Source organism: Leucoraja erinacea, chromosome 10, assembly GCF_028641065.1.
Source record: "Leucoraja erinacea ecotype New England chromosome 10, Leri_hhj_1, whole genome shotgun sequence".
NCBI classification, from domain to species: Eukaryota; Metazoa; Chordata; class Chondrichthyes; order Rajiformes; family Rajidae; genus Leucoraja; species Leucoraja erinaceus.
Window position 1 is genome coordinate 52,473,854 of NC_073386.1, and position 24,191 is coordinate 52,498,044.

General features: G+C 47.8%; 1 protein-coding gene across 1 annotated transcript in view; it reads left to right on the forward strand.

Annotated features, from left to right (window-relative positions):
• Positions 1–23,949, forward strand: part of LOC129700656 (uncharacterized protein C1orf226 homolog) — a 31,339-nt gene extending 7,390 nt beyond the window's left edge. The window contains exons 3-6 of the mRNA XM_055641237.1: positions 1,117–1,282; positions 3,349–3,498; positions 17,859–18,198; positions 21,275–23,949. Coding sequence (XP_055497212.1) covers positions 1,117–1,282; positions 3,349–3,498; positions 17,859–18,198; positions 21,275–21,827 — 1,209 coding nt within the window. The 3' untranslated portion in view covers positions 21,828–23,949. The remainder of the gene's footprint in view (positions 1–1,116; positions 1,283–3,348; positions 3,499–17,858; positions 18,199–21,274) is intronic.
• Positions 23,950–24,191: the final 242 nt, after the last annotated feature.

A 24,191-nucleotide genomic window follows, 5' to 3' on the forward strand; every position in this document is an offset into this window, starting at 1 on the left:
TGACCTTCCTTCCACCACAGAGGTCAGAACTGTGAATGCACAATGTTCCATTCCATTCACGATTTCTCAGCAAGTAAAGCATGACTCATTAGAGAGTAATACTACTGGCTTTCGTTCAACGATGCATTGACACATTAGATAATCTGTTAGAATTGATTGGAGCAACACTGCGTAGGTTAATCGGGTATACTTGTTTAGCTTTCTGTCCTGCTGCTAAGGCATATTGCATGTGGTGACATTGGGACGTTAAATTAGTGACCGATGATGAATTATATGTAACGTGATTATGTTTTGCATCAATATATAACAAAAACACTGCAATATCTTGAGGTGAACTCTTATTCTCTAATTGTGCCTCTTGGTTTTTCCCCCCTCGTCTTCTGGATTTATCATTCTAAATCTTCCCTGTTGGAATACAGACGTATGAAGTTAACCATCCCCTGGTCCTTCACTTCAAAGCGGTTCATTCCCTGGGTGAACAGGAGCCACTGTTATGATTGAGGTTCCTCACCCCTTCCATCAACGCCACCTACACTTCACGCTGCCTCGGGAAAGCAGCCAACATAATCGAAGGCCGCTCACACTCCAGTCATTCCCTATTCTCCCCGCTCCTGCCGAGAGGTTTGGAAGCGCGCACAAGCAGACTCGGGAATAGTGTCTTCCCCGGAAAAAAAAGCTGGTTCCAGGAATCTTGCGCCAATCGCAAAGTTCTGGGGGAACTCAGTGGATCAGGCAGCATCGGTGGAGGGGAATGAGCGGAAGGCGTTTCAGGTTGGGACCCTTCTTCAGACTGGAAGACTAAATAAGTTAATTGTCTCAATTGTCTCCTCTCAAACTATCAGATAAAATAATCTTTGCTCTAGGTTGACCCACTGAGGAACTAGATTCTGCTGAAAGACCAGGTCCTGTTTCCCATCCATTGCTCCAGGTCTACCTAACAAAGAACCAGGTTCCACTGATGGACATGGTTCTACCGATAGGCCAGGTTCTGCTGAAGGACTAGGTTCTGCTCCCTGTCCATTGCTCCGTGTCCACCTGCCGAAGGACCAGGTTCTATCCCCGTGGCGGTGACGTGCGTGGGGTGTAATTCTGCCCCCCCCCCATTCTCTGTTCCAGGTCCACCTCCTGAAGGATCAGTTGTCGGCGGAGGCAGCGGCTCGGATCGAGGCCCAAGCCCGTGTCCATCAGCTGCTGCTGCAGAACAAGGACCTGCTCAAACACATCTCGCTGCTGGTGAAGCAAGTACAGGAGCTGGAACTCAAATTCACCGGCCAGGGTTCAAGTAAGGAACAGGCAGTCACCTTCCCCCCACTCTGCACCAAAAGGCCAGCTCAATGGGTTCAATGGTTCTTTAGATAGACAAGAAATGCTGGAGTAAGCAGGACAGGTAGCATCTCTGGAGAGAAGGGGTGGGTGACGTTTCGGATCAGTTTAGTTTTGTATAGTTTAGTTTATTGTAGTCTAGTTTAGCTTAGGAGCGGCACGGTGGTGCAGCGGTAAGGTTGCTGCCTTACCGCGCCAGAGACCCGGGTTCGATCCTGGCTCAGGCTGCTTCCTGTATGGAGTTTGTACGTTCTCCCCGTGACCCCGTGGGTTTTCTCCGGGTGCTCCAGTTTCCTCCCACACTCCAAAGGCGTGCAGGCTTGTAGGTTAATTGGCTTCGGTAAAAATTGTAAACTGCCCCCTAGTGAGTAGGATAATGCGAGTGTCCGGGGTGATTGCTGGTTGGCGTGGACTCGGTGGACCGAAGGGCCTGAAACAGGCCCTTCGGCCCACCGAGTCCATGCTGACCAACGACCAACACTATTATAGTTTAATTTATTATTGTCATTTATACTAAGGGACAATGAAAAACGTGTTTGTTGCGTGCTATCCAGTCAGCGAAAAGACTAGACATAATCACAATTAGGCCGTCCACAGACTCTAAGGCTTGATTGTTTCATTTAGCCTGTTTATTTTTCAGAATGCCATTGATAAGTATTTTTAATTTGTTGATATAAATGAAAGGTTTAGCTTATTTTGAGAAACGGGCCCTTCTGCCGACCGAGTCCACGCCGACCATCAAACACCCGTCCACACTAGTTCTATGTTATCCCACTTTCTCATCCACTCCCTACACACTAAGGGCCGTTTACAGAGGGATAATTGACCTACAAAACCCGCACGTCCTTGGGATGTGGGAGGAAACCGGAGAACGTGCAAACTCCACGCAGACAGCACCCGAGGTCGGGGTGGAACCTAGGCCTCTGGCACTGTGAAGCAGCGGCTCTATCAGCTGTGCCACACGTTGCATCACTTTGCCAACTCAAACGTCATGGAAAGATTATGAGCTGATCTCCCGGTTGCTAAACACTAACTCCCCCTCCCATTCCCACACTGACCTTTCTGTCCTGGGCCTCCTCCATTGTCAGAGTGAGGCCCAGCGCACCTCATTTTCCCTTGGGCAGCTTACAGCCCAGCGGTATGAATATTGATTTCTCTGACTTCAAGTAACTCTTGCATCCTCTCTCTCCATCCCTCCACCGTTCAAGTCGTACCAGCTTTCAAGTCGTCTTGTTGAGTCTCATTGTCTGTAATTCGTTTTCACCCGACACAGCTAACAATGGCCTGTTTCTTTTATCATCGTTACTTTTTAGCACATCTTTCATTCACTTGTTCTATATCTCTCTACATCACCGTCTATATCTCTAGTTCCCCTCTCCCTGACTCTCAGTCTGAAGACAGGTCTCGACCCGGAACGTCAAGACCCTTGTTTTCCCCCTGTCTCCATTCCCCCCATCCACGTTCCCTGACTAGTTCTACTGTCCTCCTGATTAAATATTACTGATTGCATGCCGTGTTGTCACCTTCCCCTCAGCTAACAATGAACCATTCTACGTTTCTTCTGCATCTGCTTTGATCTGTCGTTTTCACACCTTACCCTTCCATATCTCTAGACTCCCTCTCCCCTGACCCTCAGTCTGAAGAAGAGTCTCGACCCGAAACATCACCCATTCCTTCTCTCCAGAGATGCTGCCTATCCCACTGAGTTTAGTTCAGTTTGGAGATACAGCGCGGAAACCACAGAGTCCACCCCGTACATTCACTCTATAACATATTAGGGAGAGTTTACGCTTCTAGCAAGTATACAAACCCGAGCCAATTAACCTACAAAATCTGTACGTCTTAGGAGTGTGGGAGGAAACCGAAGATCTCGGAGAAAGCCCCGGGAGAAAGTACAAACTCCGTACAGACAGCACCCGTAGTCGGGATCGGACCGGGGTATCGGGCGCTATAAGGCAGCGACTCGACCGTGCTGCCCCGTAAGGAGTTACTCCAGCGTTAATTTTGTCTCTTTCCTTTCTGCAGTGGGCTCGCAGGACAGTCTGTTGGAGATCACCTTCAGGTCGACGGTGCCACCGGTCCTGTGCGACCCCACCACCCCCAAGCCGGGGGAGGTGTACCTGCCCCAGCTGTGCGACGGCTTGGACCTGCCCCTTCCGCTGGGCAGCCCGCTAGGTATGGACGACCCGCTGGCAAAGCTGGAGTGCTTCCGCCTGATGCACAGCCGGGACCCCTCCCGGGAAGAGTTCATGGGAAGCCTGGAGCTGATGAAGTTCCGGGAGTCAGGCATAGTGTCGGAGTACGAGTCCAACACAGACGACAGTGAGGAGAGGGACTATTGGGTGAACGAAGAGTCGTTTCGGTTCATGAAGAGGCAGGATTTGGGAGATTGTCTTGACGATGAGATTGCAGTGTGAAAGTTACTAATGCAGCGATGGAAGGATTCTAGATATGATGTCCTGGCCCATCCTTAAGGTTGATCAGCTGTGCTGGCACGTGTAAATATTATAGAGAAATCTTTCCCGGCATTATCCTGTTGATTCAAAGTGACGGCAACCATTCACCATCACTCACGGTGCAATCCGTTAAAAAATCAATCAGTACCACGCTTCTATAAATATCAGAAGAGAGACACAAAACGCTGGAGTAACTCAGCGGGACAGGCAGCATCTCTGGAGAGAACGGATTGGGTGACGGTTTGGGTCGAGACCCTTCTTCAGACTAGGCCTGAAACGTCACCCATTCTTTCTCTCCAGAGATGCTACCTGTCCCGCTGAGTTACTCCAGCTTTTTGTGTCTCTCTTCGGTATAAACCAGCATCTGCGGTTCATTCCTACACTTCTTTAAATATCAGGTTCCCTCAGTTTAAAACAAAACATGAGTGTCTTCATAGCCTGCTTTAAACTTTGAGAAAAGCTGGAAACTTAGAACTACATGTGAAGGAGACTTCAGTTCAAAAGTTGTAGGCGCAGAATTCGGCCATTCAGCCCATCAAGTCTACTCCGCCATTCAATCATGGCTGATCTATCTCTCCCTCCTAGCCCCATTCTCCTGCCCTAACCCCTGACACCCGTACAAATCAAGGATCTGTAAATCTTCACCTTAAAAATATCCATTGATGTGGCCTCCACAGCCGTCAGTGGACATGAATTCCACAGATTCACCACCCACTGACTAAAGAAATTGCTCCTCATCTCCTTTCTAAAGATGCGTCTTTTTATGCTGCTTCATTGGACCATGAGGTTCCAAGATCACTCTTTGGCATGGATTTGGTGGGCCGAAGGGCCTGTGCCATGTTGCATCTAATCGAAGTATATACAATTGTGAGACTCAATGAAAGGGTTGACAGTCAGAACTAGTGTGCAATGGTTCTATAATGCATCCATTCAAGCATTGAACACTGGTTCTGGCTGACAAGCATATTTATGTCTCCCATAATTTTATATACTTCTATCAGGTGAACAGATGATCGCTGGTCGGGCTGGCCCAGTGAGCCGATGGGCCTGTTTCCATGCTATTTCCAGGCCTTTTGTTCCTGTGGCTATCAAACTGTACAACTCTTCCCCCTTCCGTCATGGGGTAGACTGACCCCGCTTCCCCCTCCCCCAACCCCCCTCCCCCACCCACCCTCCCCCCCCCCCCGCCATCTTTGCACATCCCCTCCCCAATCCTTTCCACTCGTCACTTTAATTTCATGTTCCATGTATCTTGTTGTGTTTTATGACTGTTGGCAGATCAATTTCCCTCCTGGGATAAATAATGTTCTATCGTATCGTAAAACTAAAGAAACAAGATGAGCCAAATAGAAAGAGAGCCCTTTAAAATGTGTATTTCCCCGTCAGGCTGGACAGAGCTGTACCGGCTCGCTGTAATAGCTTGTTGACAGGTGAAGTCCCAGGGGAATGGGCTACCCTTTGTGTTGTACTTCAAGGAATCTCCTCGGACACTCGTTCTCCTCTGCGTCTCACGTTGAAAAAATCATGTCTTTGGCACACGAGCAAACCCCCCCCCCCCTTATTAATTTGACACAGTGCCAACAGTGGAGCAGCATTCGAGCTGCTGCCTCACAGCGCCAGAGTCCCAGGTTCGATCCTGACCGCTGGTGCTGTCTGTGTGTGGACCTTGCACGTTCTCCCCGTGGCCCGTGGCCGCGTGGGTTTACTCCGGGTGTTCCGGTTTCCTCCCACACTACAAAATGTCCAGGTTTTGTAGGTTATTGTATAGCGCCCCCTAGAGTGTAGGGAGTGGATGAGAAAGTGGGATAACATCTGACTAGTGTGAATGAGTGATCGATGGTCAGCATGGACTCGGTGGGCCGAAAGGCCTGTATCCTTGTCGTACCTGATGGAAGTACATTATTCACACATTCATAGCTTCAAAGTGAGAGGGGAAAGGTTTAAAGGAGAAGTGCGGGGCAAGTTTTTTACACAGAGGGTGGTGAGTGCCTGGAATGCCAGCAGTGGTGGTGAAGGCAGATATGTGCAGAGTTTGTATGTTCTCCTTGTGGCTGGGCGTGGGTCTTCTCCGGGTGCTCCAGTTTCCTCTCACACTCCAAAGATGTACAGGTTTGTAGATTAATTGGCTTTGGTAAAACTAGTGTCTGGGGTGGTTGTTGGTCGGCACCAACTTGGTGGACTGAAGGGCCAGTTTCACATTGTATCTCTAATGTCTAAATAACACTGAGAAAAAGAATGATGCGAATAAATGTCACTCCAGGAAAAAAGTACATCTTCAACATGGCATGTTGTCATGATTCATATTAGCCCGTGTGGAGCCTAAGTGGTTTTTATCATACTTTCCTGCTGAAACGTAGTGTACACCTGCCCTCAGTCCTGTTTAAACCCGATCTCAGTCGCAGTCATCTCTTGCTCATTCAGTCCACCTCCTTTCCAAAAAAAATTCCTTTGACTTTAGTACAGCCCAGCGGTTTAATGGGGGAGGGAAGTTTCACATTCATGCTGTTTAATAACTTTGGTTGCCCTTTCCGATCGGAACCCTTCTTTCTCCGGAGATGCTGCCTGACTCACCGAGTTACTCCAGCACTTGGTGTATATCTTCGGTATAAACCAGCATCTGCAGTTCCTTTGTGTAAGAAAGAACTGCAGATGCTGGTTTAAATCGAAGGTAGGCACAAAATGCTGGAGTAACTCAGCGGGCGAGGCAGCATCTCTGGAGAGAAGGAATGGGTGACGTTTCGGGTCGAGACCCAAGGGTAACTCAGCGGGCGAGGCAGCATCTCTGGAGAGAAGGAATGGGTGACGTTTCGGGTCGAGACCCAAGGGTAACTCAGCGGGCGAGGCAGCATCTCTGGAGAGAAGGAATGGGTGACGTTTCGGGTCGAGACCCAAGGGTCTCGACCCGAAACGTCGCCCATTCCTTCTCTCCAGAGATGCTGCCTCACCCGCTGAGTTACTCCAGTATTTTGTATCTATTCCTTCCTAACCTGGTTAATAGGTTTGATGATACGGTAATTAAAGTGCATTTGTTTCCTTCATAGAACTAGTGTCATATGACTGCAGGCGATTCATAAGATCATAAGTGATAGGAGCAGAATTAGGCCATTCGGCCCATCACGTCTCCGCCATTCAATGATCTGTCTCTCTCCTAACCCCATTGTCCTGCCTTTTCCCCGTAACCCTTGACACCCGTACTAATCACAAATTCCCTCTTCAAATTTGATGAGCAACTTTAGTTGATCGAACCTGGGCTTAATCTATAATTATTTTACCTTCACAGTAATGGTTTCCCTGAAGAGTAACTGTGTAGACTGTGTACGTTGTGCGTGTATGTTTTTTAATAGACGTCCGTCGGTGAAAACACAGCACTGTCACGTGACCGCCACCTGTGCAGGTTTGATGATGTGCTTCAAACTCTAGTGAGAGCAGGGAGAGGTTCCCCACTCTCACGGATCCTGCTGTCCCTTTGTAGATTAAATGAAGGTCGCTTGTGTAACTCTAGCACCATTATCAGCTCATTCTGGGGTCCTGCAATGTACCCTGTACCAAACAGGTTTGGTTTAGTTTAGAGATACAGCATGGAAACAGGCCCTTCAGCCCACTGAGTCCGTGCCGACCAGCGATCTCCGTACACTTCCTTGTTCTATCCTACACACCAGGGACAATGTATAATCTTTACAGACCTACAAACCTGTACGTTTTTGGCGTGTGGGAGGCAACCCGGAGCACCCACATGTTCATGGGGAGAACGTGCAAACTCCGTGCAGACAGCACCGGTAGTCAGGACCGCGCCCGGGTCCCTGCTGCTGTAAGGCAGCAACTCTACCGCTGGGCCACCGTGCTGCCCAACGTTTTCTGTCGTGGCCCCCCCCAGTTAGTGTGGTCTTCAGCAGATTTCCTGATGGCATTTCTCTTGAGTTTTTTAATTTCATCCTAAGAGTGGCAGCGGGTGGAGCCACTACCTCACAGCGCCAGAGACCCGGGTTCCATCCTGACCTCCGCACGTTCTCCCTGTGACCGCGTGGGTTTCCTCCGGGTGCTCCGGGTTCCTCCCACATCCCAGAGACGTGCGGGTTTGTAGAATAATTGACCACAGTACAGTTGTCCCCAGTGTGCAGGGGAGCGGTATAACCTGGAACTAGAGCGAACAGGTGATCGCTGGCCGGCACGGACTCGGAGGGCCGAAGGGCCTGTTTCCACGCTGTGTCTCCAAGCTAATTTTCTTGGAGGGGTGAGCATTGTTTGTGGAAGGTTGACCCTTCTCTCGCAAAAGTTGAGGCACTTTGTAAGACTATAAGGCAGCTAAACTACTAGAGGTTCCTCAAATGGCTTCTGTGAACAGCCAGGAGCAATGTATGAATCCCTAGGGTTTTTTGGTGTAAAAAGTGTCCACAACAAGTCTGCAGATATTCCGATGTAACATGGCTTTGCAAACAGCAACACTTATTCAGAGGTAACGTGACACTGACCATAAAAGATTGTAATCTGCTCTTTAATCTGTAGGTATCATAGAGCTCTGTACTTTGTTAGTATGTGCTTATCCCGTTACTGGAACTGTGCATTGTGGAGAGTATATTTAGTATTGCCACTCAGCCATCTGAAAAGATATATAGAAATCCAGGACCTCTGCATGGCAACACCATGCTCACGTTCTAAATATAAATAAGAAAGTATTTTGTGATGAAAAATATTGTATTTTTTGTACTGGCAGAGACCGAGGCTTCTGTGTAGTTCTTCCGAGTTATTTTCTGCTTTCCTCGCGGCTGTTAGTGGGGCAGAATGAGGAGCCTTGTAGATGCCACCTGTAACTAATGGCACTCTGCTCCCCTGCTGGGACTTCCTCCAAAGATTCCTCAAACCCAGCACAATGACAACCAGCGGCAAGATCTATCCCTTGCAACCTCAGCCAAGGCCAGCCATCGTGACGCAAAGCACTGGGTAAAAGTCATGACCATCACGGAGTCGTACAGCACAGAAGCAGGCGCAACCCGTCGGTGCCGACAAACATGTCCCATCTACACCAGCCACATTTGCCTGCGTTTGGTCCATATCCCTCTAAACCTTCCCTATCCATCTACCTGTCTGAAGAAGGGTCCCAACCCGAAACATCCCCTGTCCATTCCCTCCACTTTATAACAAGAGGAATCAAATATAGGAGCAAAGAGTTCTGCAGTTGTATAGAGCCCCTAGTGAGACCACACCTGGAGTATTATGTACAGTTTTGGTCCCCTAATTTGATGAAGGACATTCTTGCTATTGAGGGAGTGCAGCGTAGGTTTACAAGGTTAATTCCCGGGATGACGGGACTGTCATATGCTGAGAGAATGGAGCAACTGGGCTTGTACACTCTGGAGTTTAGAAGGATGAGAGAGGATCTCATTGAAACATATAAGATTATTAAGGGCTTGGACACACTAGAGGCAGGAAAAAAATTCACGATGTTGGGGGAGTTCAGAACCAGGGGCCACAATTTAAGAATAAGGAGAAAGCCATTTAGAACGGAGACGAGGAAACACTTTTTCTCACAGAGAGTGGTGAGTCTGTGGAATTCTCTGCCTCAGAGGGCAGTGGAGGCTGGTTCTCTGGATGCTTTCAAGAGGGAGCTAGATAGGGCTCTTAAAAATAGCGGTCAGGGGATATAGAGAGAAGGCAGGAACGGGGTACTGATTGAGGATGATCATCCATGATCACATTGAATGGCGGTGCTGGCTCGAAGGGCCGAATGGCCTACTCCTGCATCTATTGTCTATTGTCCACAGATGCTGCCTGACTCGATCAGTTACTCCAGCACTTACTGTTTTGAACATATCTGGCCAATATCTTTTAACTGCTGTTATAGTACCTGCGTCAGCTACCTCCTCTGGCAGTTTGCTCCGTATACCCACCACGATCTGTGTGAAAAGTCCCTCAGGTTCCGATTCAATCTTTTCCCTCTCACCTCAAACCTATATCCTCTGCTTTTTGTTTTTCCCCCACCCTGGGGACCCAAGGTGGCACGGTGGAGCAGCGGTAGAGTTGCTGCCTCACAGCGCCAGAGACCCGGGTTCCATCCTGACTACGAGTGCTTGTCTGCACGGAGTTTGTACGTTCTCCCCGTGACCGTGTGGGTTTTCTCCGGGTGCACTGGTTTCCTCCCACACTCCAAAGACGCGCAGGCTTGTAGTTCATCGGCTTTGGTTGGATTGTCCCTAGTGTGCAGGATAGAACTCGTGTACGGGGTGGTCGCTGGTTGGCGTGGACTTGGTGGGCTGACGGGCCTGTTCCCACGCTATATCTCCGAACTAAACTAAACCAAAAGACTGTGTGCATTTGCTCTGTCTATCCCATGCATGATTTTCTACACCTCTATAGGATTGCTCCGCAGCCTCTTGCACTCCAAGGAATAAAGTCCTTGCCTACCCAACCTCTCCCTGTTGCTCCGATTCTCAACATCCTCATAAAGGATCATTTAGTTTGAGTTCTTTAATGGACTGTCTGCAATGGAGATGAAGATGCAGCTGTCAATGCCAAAAAGCAGCAAAGTGCATTTGACTCGATACTGCCATCTGTTCCCTGCCATCAAACCATTGCAGACTGAATAGAGGTCGCCCGATGATTCATTTCTCCTCTCCCTTATAGGGCGGGCGCTGCAACGAGAGCTCAGGGTTGGATTACACCAGAGCGTTTGAACTCCTGCCCTTTGTGAATCAGATCAGTAGTAGTGATTACAGGGCTGTGGCCACAGGGGGAGAGAGGTTGGGTAAACTAGGAAATAGACACCAATTGCTGGAGTAACTCAGCGTCTCTGGTGAGAAGGAAGCTCACCAGAGAATTTAGAAGATTGAGGGGGGATCTTATAGAAAATTACAAAATTCTTAAGGGGTTGGACAGGCTAGATGCAGGAAGATTGTTGCCGATGTTGGGGAAGTCCAGAACAAGGGGTCACAGTTTAAGGATAAGGGGGAAATCTTTTAGGACCGAGATGAGAAAAACATTTTTCACACAGAGAGTGGTGAATCTGTGGAATTCTCTGCCACAGAAGGTAGTTGAGGCCAGTTCATTGGCTATATTTAAGAGGGAGTTAGATGTGGCCCTTGTGGCTAAAGGGATCAGGGGGCATGGAGAGAAGGCAGGTACAGGATACTGAGTTGGATGATCAGCCATGATCATATTGAATGGCGGTGCAGGTTTGAAGGGCCGAATGGCCTCCTCCTGCACCTATTTTCTATGTTTCTATGAATCGGTGATGTTTCATGTTGAGACCCTTCTTCAGACTGATGTCAGGGGAGGGGCAGACTTTGATTATGGACCGGAGTAACACAACAGGAGACTTGGATAGTTTTCCCTGGAGCGTCGGAGATTGAGGGGAGACCTGATTGAAGTATGTAAAATTATGAACGGCATAGATAGGGTAGACAGTCAGAACCTTATTTTTCCCAGGGTGGAAATATCAAATACTAGAAGGTATATCTTTAAGATGAAAGAGGCAAAGTTTAATGGCATTGTGCGGGGCAGATTTTTTACACAGAGGGGGATGGGTGCCTGGAACGCGCTGCCAGGGGTGGTGGTGGAGGCAGATACGATGGTGGCGTTTAAGAGGCTTTTAGACAGGTACACGGATATGCTGGGAATGGAGGGATATGGATCACGTGCAGGCGGAGGAGATCAGTTTAACTTGGCATCACTTTCCACCAAACATTGTTGGCTGAAGGTAGACACAAAATGGTGGAGTAACTCAGCGGGTCGGGCAGTATCTCTTGAGAAAAGGAATAGGTGACCTTTCGGGTCGAGACCCTTCTTCGGACCGAGAGCCTTCTTCAGACATGTGGGCCGAAGGGCCTGTTTCTGTGCTGTACTGTTGTGCGTTCGATGTTCGACAGTGGCAGGCATAGTGAGATTCAGTGACACAACCCAGGAAAGCAGAAGATAGTTTGGTTTGACATGAAGAGATCATATGTGGTGTGACCAAAACTGATTCTTCCGATCTTTGTGTTCAAGGCAAGAAATGCAATACTCAGCTGTTAGCTTTTACTTTTCACATTGGAAACAGCAACGTGTTGAAATGATTTGGAAACACAAGAGATGTACAGGATGAAAACAGGAAGGGATTTTGCCATGAGGCAGGAGAGGGAGGCAGGTTCGAATAACGGGGCTCAATTTATTTCAGCAAGAACCACTCGATTCAAAACGAGGAGCGATGCAGCGGGTAGAGCCACTGCCTCACAGCTCCAGGGACCCAGGTTCGATCCTGACCTCTGGTGCTGTCTCTGTGGAGCTTGCACGTTCTCCCTGTGACCGCGTGGCTTTCCTCCCACATCCCAAAGACGTGCAGGGTTTGTAGATTAACTGTCCCTCTATAAGTTGCCCCTAGTGAGTAGGGAGTGGATGAGAAAGTGGGATAATGTAGAACAAGTGTGAACGGATGATCGATGGTCAGCATGGACTCGGTGGGCTGAACGGCCTGTTTCCATGTTGTATCTCTAAACTAAACTAAACTCCCACCTGTCGACAGGCTTCCTGATTTAACTCCCAAATGAGCGAGTTCTAATTTTAAGTCTGATCAGTGTTTCACCAGCCAAAAATTACAAATGTTGTTTCCTTTAGTTTAGTTTATTATTATCACATGTAACAGGTACAGTGAAAAGCTTTTTGTTGCCTGCTATCCAGTCAGTGAAATGATTACAATCGAGCCGTCCACAGTGTACAGATACAGGATAAAGGGAATAACATTTAGTGCAAGATAAAGTCCTGTAAAGTCTGAGTAAAGATAGTCCGAGGGTCTCCAATGAGGTAGATGGGAGGTCAGGACCGCTGTCTAGTTGGTGGATGATTCATTCAGTTGCCTGATAACAGCTGGGAAGAAACTGTCCCTGAATCTGGAAGTATGCGTTTTCACACCTCTGGGGGTCCTTGTTCATCAGTCAATGAAAGTAAGCATGCAGGCACAGCAGGCAGTGAATGACATGTTGGCCTTCATAACAAGAGGAGTTGAGTATAGGAGCAAAGAGATCCTTCTGCAGTTGTATAGGGCCCTAGTGAGACCACACCTGAAGTATTGTGTGCAGCTTTGGTCCCCTAATTTGAGGAAGGACGTTATTGCTATTGAGGAAGTGCAGCGTAGATTTACAAGGTCAATTCCCGGGATGGCGGGACTGTCATATGTTGAGAGAATGGAGCGGCTGGGCTTGTACACTCTGGAGTTTAGAAGGATCTTATTGAAACATATAAGATTATTAAGGGTTTGGATACGCTAGAGGCAGGAAACATGTTCCCAATGTTGGGGGAGTCCAGAACCAGGGGCCACAGTTTAAGAACAAGGTGTAAGCCATAAGAACGGAGATGAGGAAACATTTTTTCACACAGAGGGTTGTGAGTGTGAAATTCTCTGCTTCAGAGGGCGGTGGAGGCCGGTTCTCTGGATACTTTCAAGACAGAGCTAGATAGGGTTCTTAAAGATAGGGGATATGGGGAGAAGGCAGGAACGGGGTACTGATTAGGGATGATTAGCCATGACCACATTGAATGGCGGTGCTGGCTCGAAGGGCCGAATGGCCTACGCCTGCACCTATTGTCTATTCTGTACATTTTGCCTGATGGGGGAGGGGAGAGGGGGACATGGTTCAGAGAATGCTTATATTAGTATGACAATCAGTCCTCAATCTACAAATCCCAAGGCGTGTTGTTCCAACCTGTTTTCATCCTGTGGATGGTGTTCCCCAGTTGCCCCAGCTGCCTTTTGTTGCTGAAGTTTGTATTTCTTGCACTTGGAGCCTGCTGACTCTGCAGCTCTCAACGGAGGTGAGCCTTGTTCCACTGGACTGAGTGTCACAAGCCCCTCCGCTCATCATCGCTGTGCTACCCGCTTTGGACTCTCTCTTACTAACCCAGCAAGGACCGCATTGGCATCTTCGTGCCCCGAGTCTGTCCTCCCAGCTCCCTCTGCCAACCTTCTCGCCGTCCTGTAAGTGCACTTACTCTGTTGCTGTCTTCAATCTGCTTTTTGCTTAATAAATCTCTTTTTGTAACAGGAACTCGCCTGTATCTTGTCTGTTTTTAAAAGCAAAACATGTGGCATTCTCCGCAAGGCTTTGAATTAGAAAATCATGGGAATGTGATTGTACAGGGTCACACTGCAGAGCGTTCCAGAGAGGTGTGGGGGTGGGGGGGTGGTCAGTATGCTGATCTGGGAGTTGTGGAGCAAATTGGGGTGTGTGTGTATGTAGGTGTGTATGTGTGTGTATCTGAGTGTGTGTGTGTGTGTGTGTGTGTGTGTGTGTGTGTGTGTGTGTGTGTGTGTGTATCTGTGTGTGTGTGTGTGTGTGTGTGTGTGTGTGTGTGTGTGTGTGTGTGTGTGTGTGTGTGTGTGTGTGTGTCAGAGTGTGTGTGTGTGTGTGTGTGTGTGTGTGTGTGTATGTGTGTGTGTATGTGTGTGTGTGCGTGGTGTATGGTGATGTGTATGTGTGTGTATAGAATTTGTGTGTGTCTGAGTGTGTCTGAGTGTGTTTGCTCGTGTATATGTGAAAATGTTTGTGGTGAGAATGTGTGAGTGTGTGTGTATGCCGTGTGTGCGTGTGTCTGAGTGTGTTTGCATGTATATGTGAAAATGTTTGTCAGAGAATGTGCGAGAGTGTGTGTGTAGCCGAGTGTGTGAATGTGTGTGAATGTATGACTGAGAGTGTGTGTGTGTGTCTGAGAGTGTGTGTGTGTGTTTAGATGTGTGTGTTTCAGAGTGTGTGTGTGTGTGTGTGAGAAAGATTAGCTTTGGTGGGTAGCTTGTTCACCATGGATGAGTTGGGCCGAATGGCCTGTTTTCGGGCTGTGAAGCCTAATGACCAGTTCCGAATTTACAGGTGAAAGACGTGGATCTTGTTAACAATAGTTTTGCTGTTTTTTTTTTAAAGATTCCTTTAACAAGTCCACAGAGCTTTAGTTTTGTGATTGCTATCTCGTTTGGAAATGTTGTTTATGGTGCCACATTGTACAAAATGGGAATATCAAAACGGTGATCTCTGGATGTTGTGGTTTTTAATTAAAATGTCAGTCTCTTTCTCCGTAGCATATTGAATGAAATGTCAGTCAATTGGAACTGGGTCTGTGTAACTTTAGCCATTATTATTACTGAATGTGTACACATCTGTGACCAGTGGTTAACAACTTCTCTGCTGTTTCTTACTCCACTTTACTTTTCCTCTTGCTTTAATGCTATCTGAGCTTTTATTCCACAAGGTAAGATCCTTCAGCTGTTTACTCCTGTCACATATGTTGTTGGAGATGTCTTTTCCTGCTTTCCCTTCCCTCTTACGGAATATTATCTCATGACTGGTGCTGTATATTTTTAGTTCTTTATTGAAAGATTAGTTTAGATTTGTTTATTTGTCACATGTACCTAGGTTCTTTGTTACGTGCTAACCAGTTGGTGGAAAGACTGTGAATGATCACAATCGAGCCGTCCACAATGTTCAGATACATGATATAAGGAATAACGTTCAGTGCAGATGAAGTCCAGTAAAGTCTGATTAAAGATAGTCCGAGGGTCTTCAATTAGATAGATAGTAGCTCAGGACTGCTCTCTAGTTGTTGGTAGGATGGTTTAGTTGCCTGATAATAGCTGGGAAGAAAGCAGACCAAACCAAGTCAACGGGTTGCAGAATGTTAAGTCCCAGGCAAACAGAGTTGCCACAATAGTGTTGCACTATTTTACTGAACTGTGTGTGCAAGGTGGCGCAGCGGTAGAATTGCTGCCTCACAGCGCCAGAGACCTGGGTTCGATCCTGGCCACGGGTGCTGTCTATACAAAGTTTGTATATTCTCCCTGTAACCGTGTGTTTTTTCTGCGTGCTCTGGTTTCTTGCCACACTCCAAAGACGTACGGGTTTGTAGGTTAATCGGCTTCTGTAAAAGGACAGTGTGTAGGACAGAACTAGTGTATGAGTGATCGCTGGTCGGCGTGGACTTGTTGGGCCTAAGGGTCTGTTTCCATGCTGCATCTCTAAACTAAACTAGATGATCCTATGCCTGTCCAATCTTACTAAGAAGCTGACTATTGGATACCAACAAAACATAAATTGTCATGGATTTTTCAATCACGTTTCTCAAGGCAGTAGATGGACAATGAATGAAATGATATTATTTGTGTGATGAAGACATTTTGTATCATTTAAGTTTATTATTGTCACGTGTACTGAGGTGTAATGAAAAGCTTTATGTGTTATCTAATCAGATGAGATAATACTAGACATAACTACTATAAGGCCGAACTCAAGTGCAGGTAGAGCAGGTTGGGGAAGATGCAGAGTGCAGAATATAGTTCTCAGCATTGTAGCGCATCAGTTCCAGAGACAAAGTCCAATGTCCGCAATGGGGTAGAGGTGAATCGGACAGTACCCTAGCTTATGGAAGGACCATTCAGAAGCCTGATAACAGAGGGGAAGAAGCTGTTCCGGAGTCTGGTAGGCACACTTTCAAGTTTCTGTACCTTCTGCCGGACGGGAGCCGGGAGAAGAAGGAATGACCGGGGTGGGACAAGTCTTTGATGATGTTGGCTGCTTTCCCGAGGCATTCGGATGAACCATATATATATATATAGAAAACCTTTACAAGCAACTTTTTGAAAGAATAACATTCTCACCTAAGGGAACAAGAAAGGTGTCAGCATATAAATAATTTTGTGGGGAAACAATTGAAGGAAAATTGCTATTGTCTTATTGTAACTTTGGAGTGAATTTTCACTTTAACTCAGATCGTTCCAAACCAGTGTGTTCCCAATCACTTCATTTAGTTGTTTCCAATCAATAAGGTGTTGTTGATAATTGGAGTAATGTTCTTAGAGTTACTTGGTGTGTCATGTTGAGTTTTGGTCACTCTGCTATAGCAAGGATGTTGTTAAGCTGGAAAGAATGCCGAGAAGATTTACGAGGATGTTGCCAGGACGTGAGGGCCTGAGCTATAGATAAGGTTGGGCAGTCTTGGACTTTATTCCTTGGATCATAGGAGGTTGATAGGTGATCTTCTAGAGGTGTATACAATCATGAGGGGAATAGATAGGGTGAATGCACAGTCTTTTACCCAGAGTAAGGGAATCGAGAACTATAGGACATTGTTTTGAGGTAAGGGGATAAGACTTAATAGTAATTTAGAGTGGCACAGTGGTGGTAGAGTTGCTGCCTCACAGCGCCAGGGACCCAGGTTCAATCCTGACTACGGGTGCTGTCTGTGTGGAATTTGCATGTTCTCCCTGTGACCGCGTGGGTTTTCTCCATGTCCTCCCATACTCCAAAGACGGACTGCTCTGTAGGTTAATAGGCTTCGGTAACAAATTGTAAATTGGCCCTAGTGTGTAGGATAGAACTAGTGTTGGGCGGTGCGGATTCAGTGGGCCACAGGGCCTCTTTCTACTCTGTATCTAAAATCTAAAGTCTAAAAGGAACCTGAGGGGTAATTTTTATACACAGAGGGCAGTGGGAATATGGAGCGAGCTGCCAGAGGAGGTATTTGAGGCAGGTACTATAACAACATTTAACAGACACTTGGACAGGCACTGTACACGGATAGGAGAGGTTTAGACTATATCGCCAAATAGGAAAGGCTTAGACGGTCGGCATGAACGAGTTGGGCTGAAGGGCGTTTCTTCTAGTACAGGTCCACCACCGATTTTCCAGCAAATGGTGATCTGGCCCCTCCTTTAAACTGGCCAGAATTCCCCCCAGAAGTCCCCGTGAAAATATGGCACCTCGGTCGGGTGAGGAGACCGATCTCCGCCTCATCGGGATTTCCGCAGCCGATTGGTGGGTGGAGGTTGCCGCCTGCAGCCGGGGCTCTGGAACTCCAGCCCGGCCGGAGCCGGCAGATCCGTTCCCACCGCCAACTTTGCGGGCCGGTATCTCGGCCGCTCAGCAGCCTAGGCAGGATGTTCTGGTACCATTGGACCTCTCTCGGAGGCCGTGACCTCTGTTGATCCAGCAAAACGGATATTCCAGAAAGGCTTTGGAACCAAAGGGTGCCAGAAAATCGGAGGGAGACCTGTAGTTTATCTGTGATGTTGAGCTGGTTGTTAGATCCTGGCTAACAAGTACATTTTCTCTTCCTCTTTCTGCTCGCTAGTTGACCAAAGCATGTTTGAGAATTCCAACACCTCATCGACGCCCAAACCTCACCACGGCAAGATGCCCGGCTCTGCCAGGGGCACCGCGGCCGGCTCCTCCTCCACCTCCGCTGTCCCCGAATCGGCTGGGAAATGGGCCGGCGGAGGTGTGAGCAACCACCAGCACCTCAAGAGTGCCATCAACCTGGGCAAGGCGGTGGGGGCAAAGGTCAACGACCTGCTGCGGAGGAAGGAGCCCAACGCCATGGTCGCCGGCGTGACCGAGGTCAACAAGAACGCCGAGGGAGTCCTGGCGATGGCGGCCAAGGGCGAGACCCAGCCGGCGGCCAGCGGCGGAGCGTGAGTGGTCTTGCTTCCCATTCATCCTTCAACTGCGCGCAACGCAAACCAGGGTGGCACAGTGTCGCGGTCACAGGGAGAACGTGCAAACTCCACGCAGACAGCACCCAAGGTCAGGATTGAACCCATGGTAAAACGTGTGATAATGGCGCAGAAGCACAGTCACTGGCTGAACGTGCAAACTCCACACAGACATATATTGCATAGGAAGGAGCTGCAGATGCTGGTTTACACTGAAGATCGACACAAAATGCTGGAGTAACTCAGCGGGACAGGCAGCATCTCTGGAGAGAAGGAATGAGTGACGATTGAAGAAAGATCTCGACCCGAAACATCACTTATTCCTTCTCTCCAGAGACGCTGCCTATCCCGCTGAGGTACTCCAGCTTTTTGTGTCTATCTTAGATATATATTACAACTGCACCAGCAAAATGCATGACGTAAACGATGGTGGCACAATTAGCACAGTCACAGGGAGAGCATACAAACTCCACACAGACAGCACCCGAGGTCAGGATCGAACCCATGACAAAGAACACATAGAACACAGATGTTGTGGGCCGAATGGCCCGTTCTAGCGCTGTTTTTTTTTAAGCTCTACGATGTTTAGGATGTGGGAGGAAACTGGAGCACCCAGAGGAAATTCATGAATTCACAGGGAGAACATGCAAACTACACACACACACACACACACACACACACACACAGCACCCGAGGTCAGTATTCAACTCGGGTCTCTGGCACCATGAGGCAGTGGCTCTACCAGCTGCACCACTTTACTGGGATGTTGCCAGGGCTTCAGGCCCTGAGCTATAGGGAGAGGATGGGCAGGCTAGGAGTTTTTTCCTTGGAGTGCAGGAGGATGAAGGGTGATCTTATAGAGGTGTATAAAAGCGTGAGGAGAATAGATAGTCTTTTTACCCATGGAATGGGAATCGAGAACCAGAGGATATAGGTTTCAGGCGAGTGAGAAAAGATTTAATAGGTGGGGCCACATTTCAGACAGAGTATTAGCGGTATATGGAACGAGCTGTCAGAGGAGGTAGTTGAAGCAGGTACTATAACAACATTTATAAGATATTTGGATAAGTACATGGATAGGATAGTTTAATAGAAAATAGGTGCAGGAGGAGGCTATTTGGCCCTTCGAGCCAGCACTGCCATTCATTGTGATCGTGGCTGATCGTTCACAATCAGTGACCCGTGCCTGCCTTCTCCCCATATCCCTTGATCCCGCCAGCCCCAAGAGCTTTATCTAACTCTCCGTTAAATTCATCCAGTGAATTGGCCTCTACTGCCATCTGTGGCAGAGAATTCCACAAATTCACAATTCTCTGGGTGAAAAAGTTTTTTCTCGTCTCAGTTTTAAATGGTCTCCCCTTTATTCTTAGACTGTGGCCCCTGGTTCTAGGTTCCCCCAACACTGGGAACATTATTCCTGCATCTAGCTTCCATTAGAGGGATATGGGCCAAATGTAGGCAGGTGGGACATGTGTAGTTGAGGCATGTTGGTCGGCGTGGGCAAGTTGGGCCGTAGGGCCTGTTTCCACATTGTATGACTCTATGACAATGAAGTAAATGTTCACACATTGATGGCTCTGTGGAAATTACACCCATGTTACAGATAATGGCACGGAGTAGAGTCCCAATGGAAACATAATATTGGCTTTAAAATATGTGCAAAATGGTTTTTACACATAAAACAAACACATAAATACTTGGCTCAGATCTGGATCTCTGCTGCTCAGCATTGTCACCCAGTGGTTAGAGCATGAAACTACATGTGGAGCTCAAGCATTGATTGAAGTTTTTTCAGCCTTTAACAAAACACAAAGTGCTGGAGGAACTCAGCGGGTCAGGCAGCATCTGTGGAGGGAATGCACAGGTGATAGTTCTTCAGAGGTTTGCAGTAGGGGGGAGAAAGCTAGAAAAGAGAGGTGGGGTTGAGATAAAGCCTGGCTAGTGATAGGCGGAGTAGGAAGGAACTGAAGATGCTGGTTTACACCAAAGGTAGGCACACATTGCTGTAGTAACTCAGCGGGACAGGCAGCATCTCTGGAAAATAAAGATGGGTGATGTTTAGAGTCGGGACCCTTCTTCAGACAGTGAATTGATGCTGAGGTAGACTTGAGTTTTGGAGCCACCTTTACATTTCACTCCTCTCCTATTCCTTATCCGACACCCTTTTGTCTCCTTCCATCCCTAGCCTTTATCCACCCATTTTCCAACCACACCCCCTTCACCTGCATCCACCTTTCACTTAAGACACAAAATACCAGAGTAACTCAGCGGGTCAGGCAGCATCTGAGGGGGGTTTGTGGATTGCGGAGGGGGGGGTTGATTGGTAGATGAGTGGAGTAAGTGACAAAGGCTCGAGATGAGGAGACAAAAGGCTGTAAGATGGGGTGAGGAGGGGGTTTTGAGATACAGGTGGTGGCACGGTGGCGCAGTGGTATAGTTGCTGCCTAAAGGGCCTGTCGCATTTGGCAATTTTTTCGGCAACTGCCAGCGTCATATCAGTGTCGCCAAAAGATTCTGAACATTTCAAAATCCAGCGGCGACAAAATAAAAGTTGCGACACTTGAAAAAACACCGCGCGTTATACGTCAACATTTCAGTGATCTGATACATCAGTCAATGATGCCGGCAGTTGCCGAAAAACATCGGCAAGTGGGACAGGCCCTTTACAGCGCTTACAGCATTGGAAACCCATGTTCGATCCCAACTACGGGTGCTATCTTGTACGTTCTCCCCGTGACCGCGTGGGTTTTCTCCGAGAATTTCAGTTTTCTCCCACACCCCAAAGACAGACGGATTTGTAAGTTAATTGGCTTGAAAGTTAAATGTAAATTGCCCCTAGTGGGTCATGGTTGTGTTAATATGCGGGGATTGCTGGTCGGCGTGGACTCGGTGGGCCGAAATGCCTGTTTCCGCACTGTATCTCTAAACTAAAGGTGGGAGAAGTCGATCGGAAGATGGGTGGTGTCTCCAGTACCTGCACCTTGCGCTCACTGTATTTTGACCCGCACGGAGACGTGTGTTTGAAGTTGCCAACCTTCCCCTTCTTTACTTGCAGTCAGACCCTGCTGGAGTCGTTCCCGCGGTTGGAGCCACCTCCACCGACAGTCAAGAAGAGGACCTCTCGGGCACTGAAGACCACTCAGGATATGATGATCTCGTCCGTGCCGGTGGTCAACTGCGGAGACATCTCTGACCCCCCCGTCCCCTGTGCTGACCAGCGAGAGGTCCCGGCACTGGAGAGTAAGGCCAGTGAAGTTGAAGATGACCTCTCGGGCAGCGTGGACAACGTGACCCCCAACGCCGCTGATGCCGATGCCAAACCAGAGGACAAGCACTGCAACACCCTGGAGAGCTCCGAGGACATCTCCAGCCCTGCCCTCTCCGTGCCCGATCTACTGAGCAAAGATCCCGTGGACGTCAAGCTAAAGCCAGCGGGCCAGGAGAAACGAGGGGCCTCCTCGCCCTGCCCCGACGAGGCCTGCTTGCGGATCAGCCTCAGCGAGGACGACCTCTTGGCCAATGACTCTGAAGACTCTGGAGTGCCAAGGCAAAGATGCTCGAGTGTGGAAAACGAGGAGCGCCATCCGGATCTGCTGTCCTTTGACTAGGCTTGCCGTGGGGCTCCAACTTCAGCAGCCCACACAGGGAAGGGTCCAACCTTTAATCGCTGGGATGGTATCAGAGGGATGAGGGGCGGAATCTCTGCAATGTGTTCTAGCCCTTTGTAACATTTCACACCAAATCTCATCCCCATTATTCGTCCAACTTTAAGAACCGTTGCAGTTTAGATCTTGAGGGTTCTGTATCAAGGTTTACCACACGGTGGGTTGCACAGTGAAGCGTGCCACTTCCCTTCAGTGGACACACGTTTGGCTCCAAGTCTGACATTCAAGCTGACTTGAAGATCTGACCTTGCATCGCCATCGAAAGTTCACCATCCCTAGGGCTGCTTTCAAAGGACACACCTTCCCTGGGAACAGGACAAGCAAAGGAAAGGGGGCTGCAGAGAGTTATAAGAGTCATCCAGTCATACAGCACGGAAACCGGCCATTCGGCCCAACTCGCCCAGTTGCTTGATTAGGAGATTGAAGGTGCACTAGCTGGACGCTTGAACTAACCCTCCCTCGCATACGTCAGCCTATTTATATTCAACTGGAGCCCGCTGATAAGATAGTAGAGACTTTCACTTCAGACCAGCCATTTAGACATTCCACTCCACACTCACACCTTGAGGGTTAGATTCTAAAGCTAGGATGTTCAACCAATCCACCCAACCCTTCACCAAAGTCAGCCAACAACCTTTAACTGTTTGCAAAGCCGTGGGTAATAACACAACGTTAAGTGCCTAAGTTATGTCCGATGAGCTGAAACAAGGCCACACTACAATTTTCTTTTCTCTCCCCAACGATGAATTCCTGCAAGCCATCAAACCAACGAAGTAAAGATCACGGACAGACGGACGGTCGGGTACAAGCGACGATCTATTTACAACAAAAATGCCCAATCCTAAGGGAAACTGCAAGTGACTTGTATTGTTAATTTTTTTTAATGAAAATTCATGTAGATGAGTTTTTTTTAGCAAAGAAGAATTTATTTTAGGTTAATATTTACATTGATGACTAAATCAAAACTTTATAAAGCGTTTCATTTTATTAAGACATCCACATGTCGCACAGCCTTAATGATCTGTTTGAAAGATTTTTTTCCGTTTTCAGAACTGGATTATTTAATTTACTAACGGGCCAGATAGCTGCTACTAGACTAATGCACCCCACACATCCAGACCAACTCACAAGGGGCAACTCTTCAGAATTACCAGTCTAGACAGGAGCTATTTCCAAAGATATTTTGGTAAAGCAAATTTATTTAATGTTTTAATTTTTTTTTCTAGTTTACTAATTTTAATTACTTGTACTGCTTAGTTTATTTTTCCAGAATAACATAAATCCTTTCCTTCACTCCAAACCGCTTTGACGAAATTCTGCGACACCCTCTCTCGCTGCTCCCCCTCCAAGATTCCTCCTGCTCCGCAGCTCTACGCGTTCTTTATCATCTCCTCCACAGCCAACAATGGACCATTGTGGGCTCCACCCCTCCATCGTCATTGCCGGCTTTGATTTGTCTTTTTGCGTACTTTTCTTTCATTTGTTTCTTTGTACCTTTTCATATCTCTCGTTTCCCGCTTTCCTGACTGGTTGAGTACTCCGTATCACCGTCTATATCTCTAGTTTCCCTTACCCTGACTCTGGCTGAAGAAGGGTCTCGACCCGAAACGTCACCTATTCCTTCTCTCCAGAGATGCTGCCTGTCCTGCTGAGTTACTCCAGCTTTTTGTGTCTATCCTCACATCTACCTCATGGTCCTCTTCACAGTTTTGCTCGACTAAGTAAGTCTGAAGAAGAAATTGTGCACTCGCCCTCATGTTAAGGCATGCAGTACATGGAGTACTGCATCGGGAATCTTGTTTTAGTGTGATTTAACTTCAAAGCTCAAAGAAATGCGGGTGAGAAGGGGCAGGGATCATAATGGGGGGAAACCTCTCCTAATCAGTGCCGATCTTCTGAAAAACTTTGACCAACTGATGTTTTGCAGAATGGATCTCAAAATGTAATTGGTTTTTCACATGTAGCTGCTTCCTTCAATTACAAATGTTAACACTTCAAACCTCTAGTGTACTTTTTGCCTTATTTTATAAATGAAAATCTTACAAAAAATTAAACAATGTTTTGGTTGTTTTCTTTTACGTTTCGTTTAGAGAAACAGGCCCTTCGGCCCATCGAGTCCACACTGACCCACCGGTCTCCGCACACTAACACTACCTGCGCTCACTAGGGACAATTTTACATTTATACAATTATACCAAGCCAGTTAACCCACAAACCTGTACGGCTTTGGAGTGTGGGAGGAAACCGAAGTCCTCGGAGAAAAGCCACAGGTCACGGGGAGGACGTACATACTCCGTACAGGCAGCA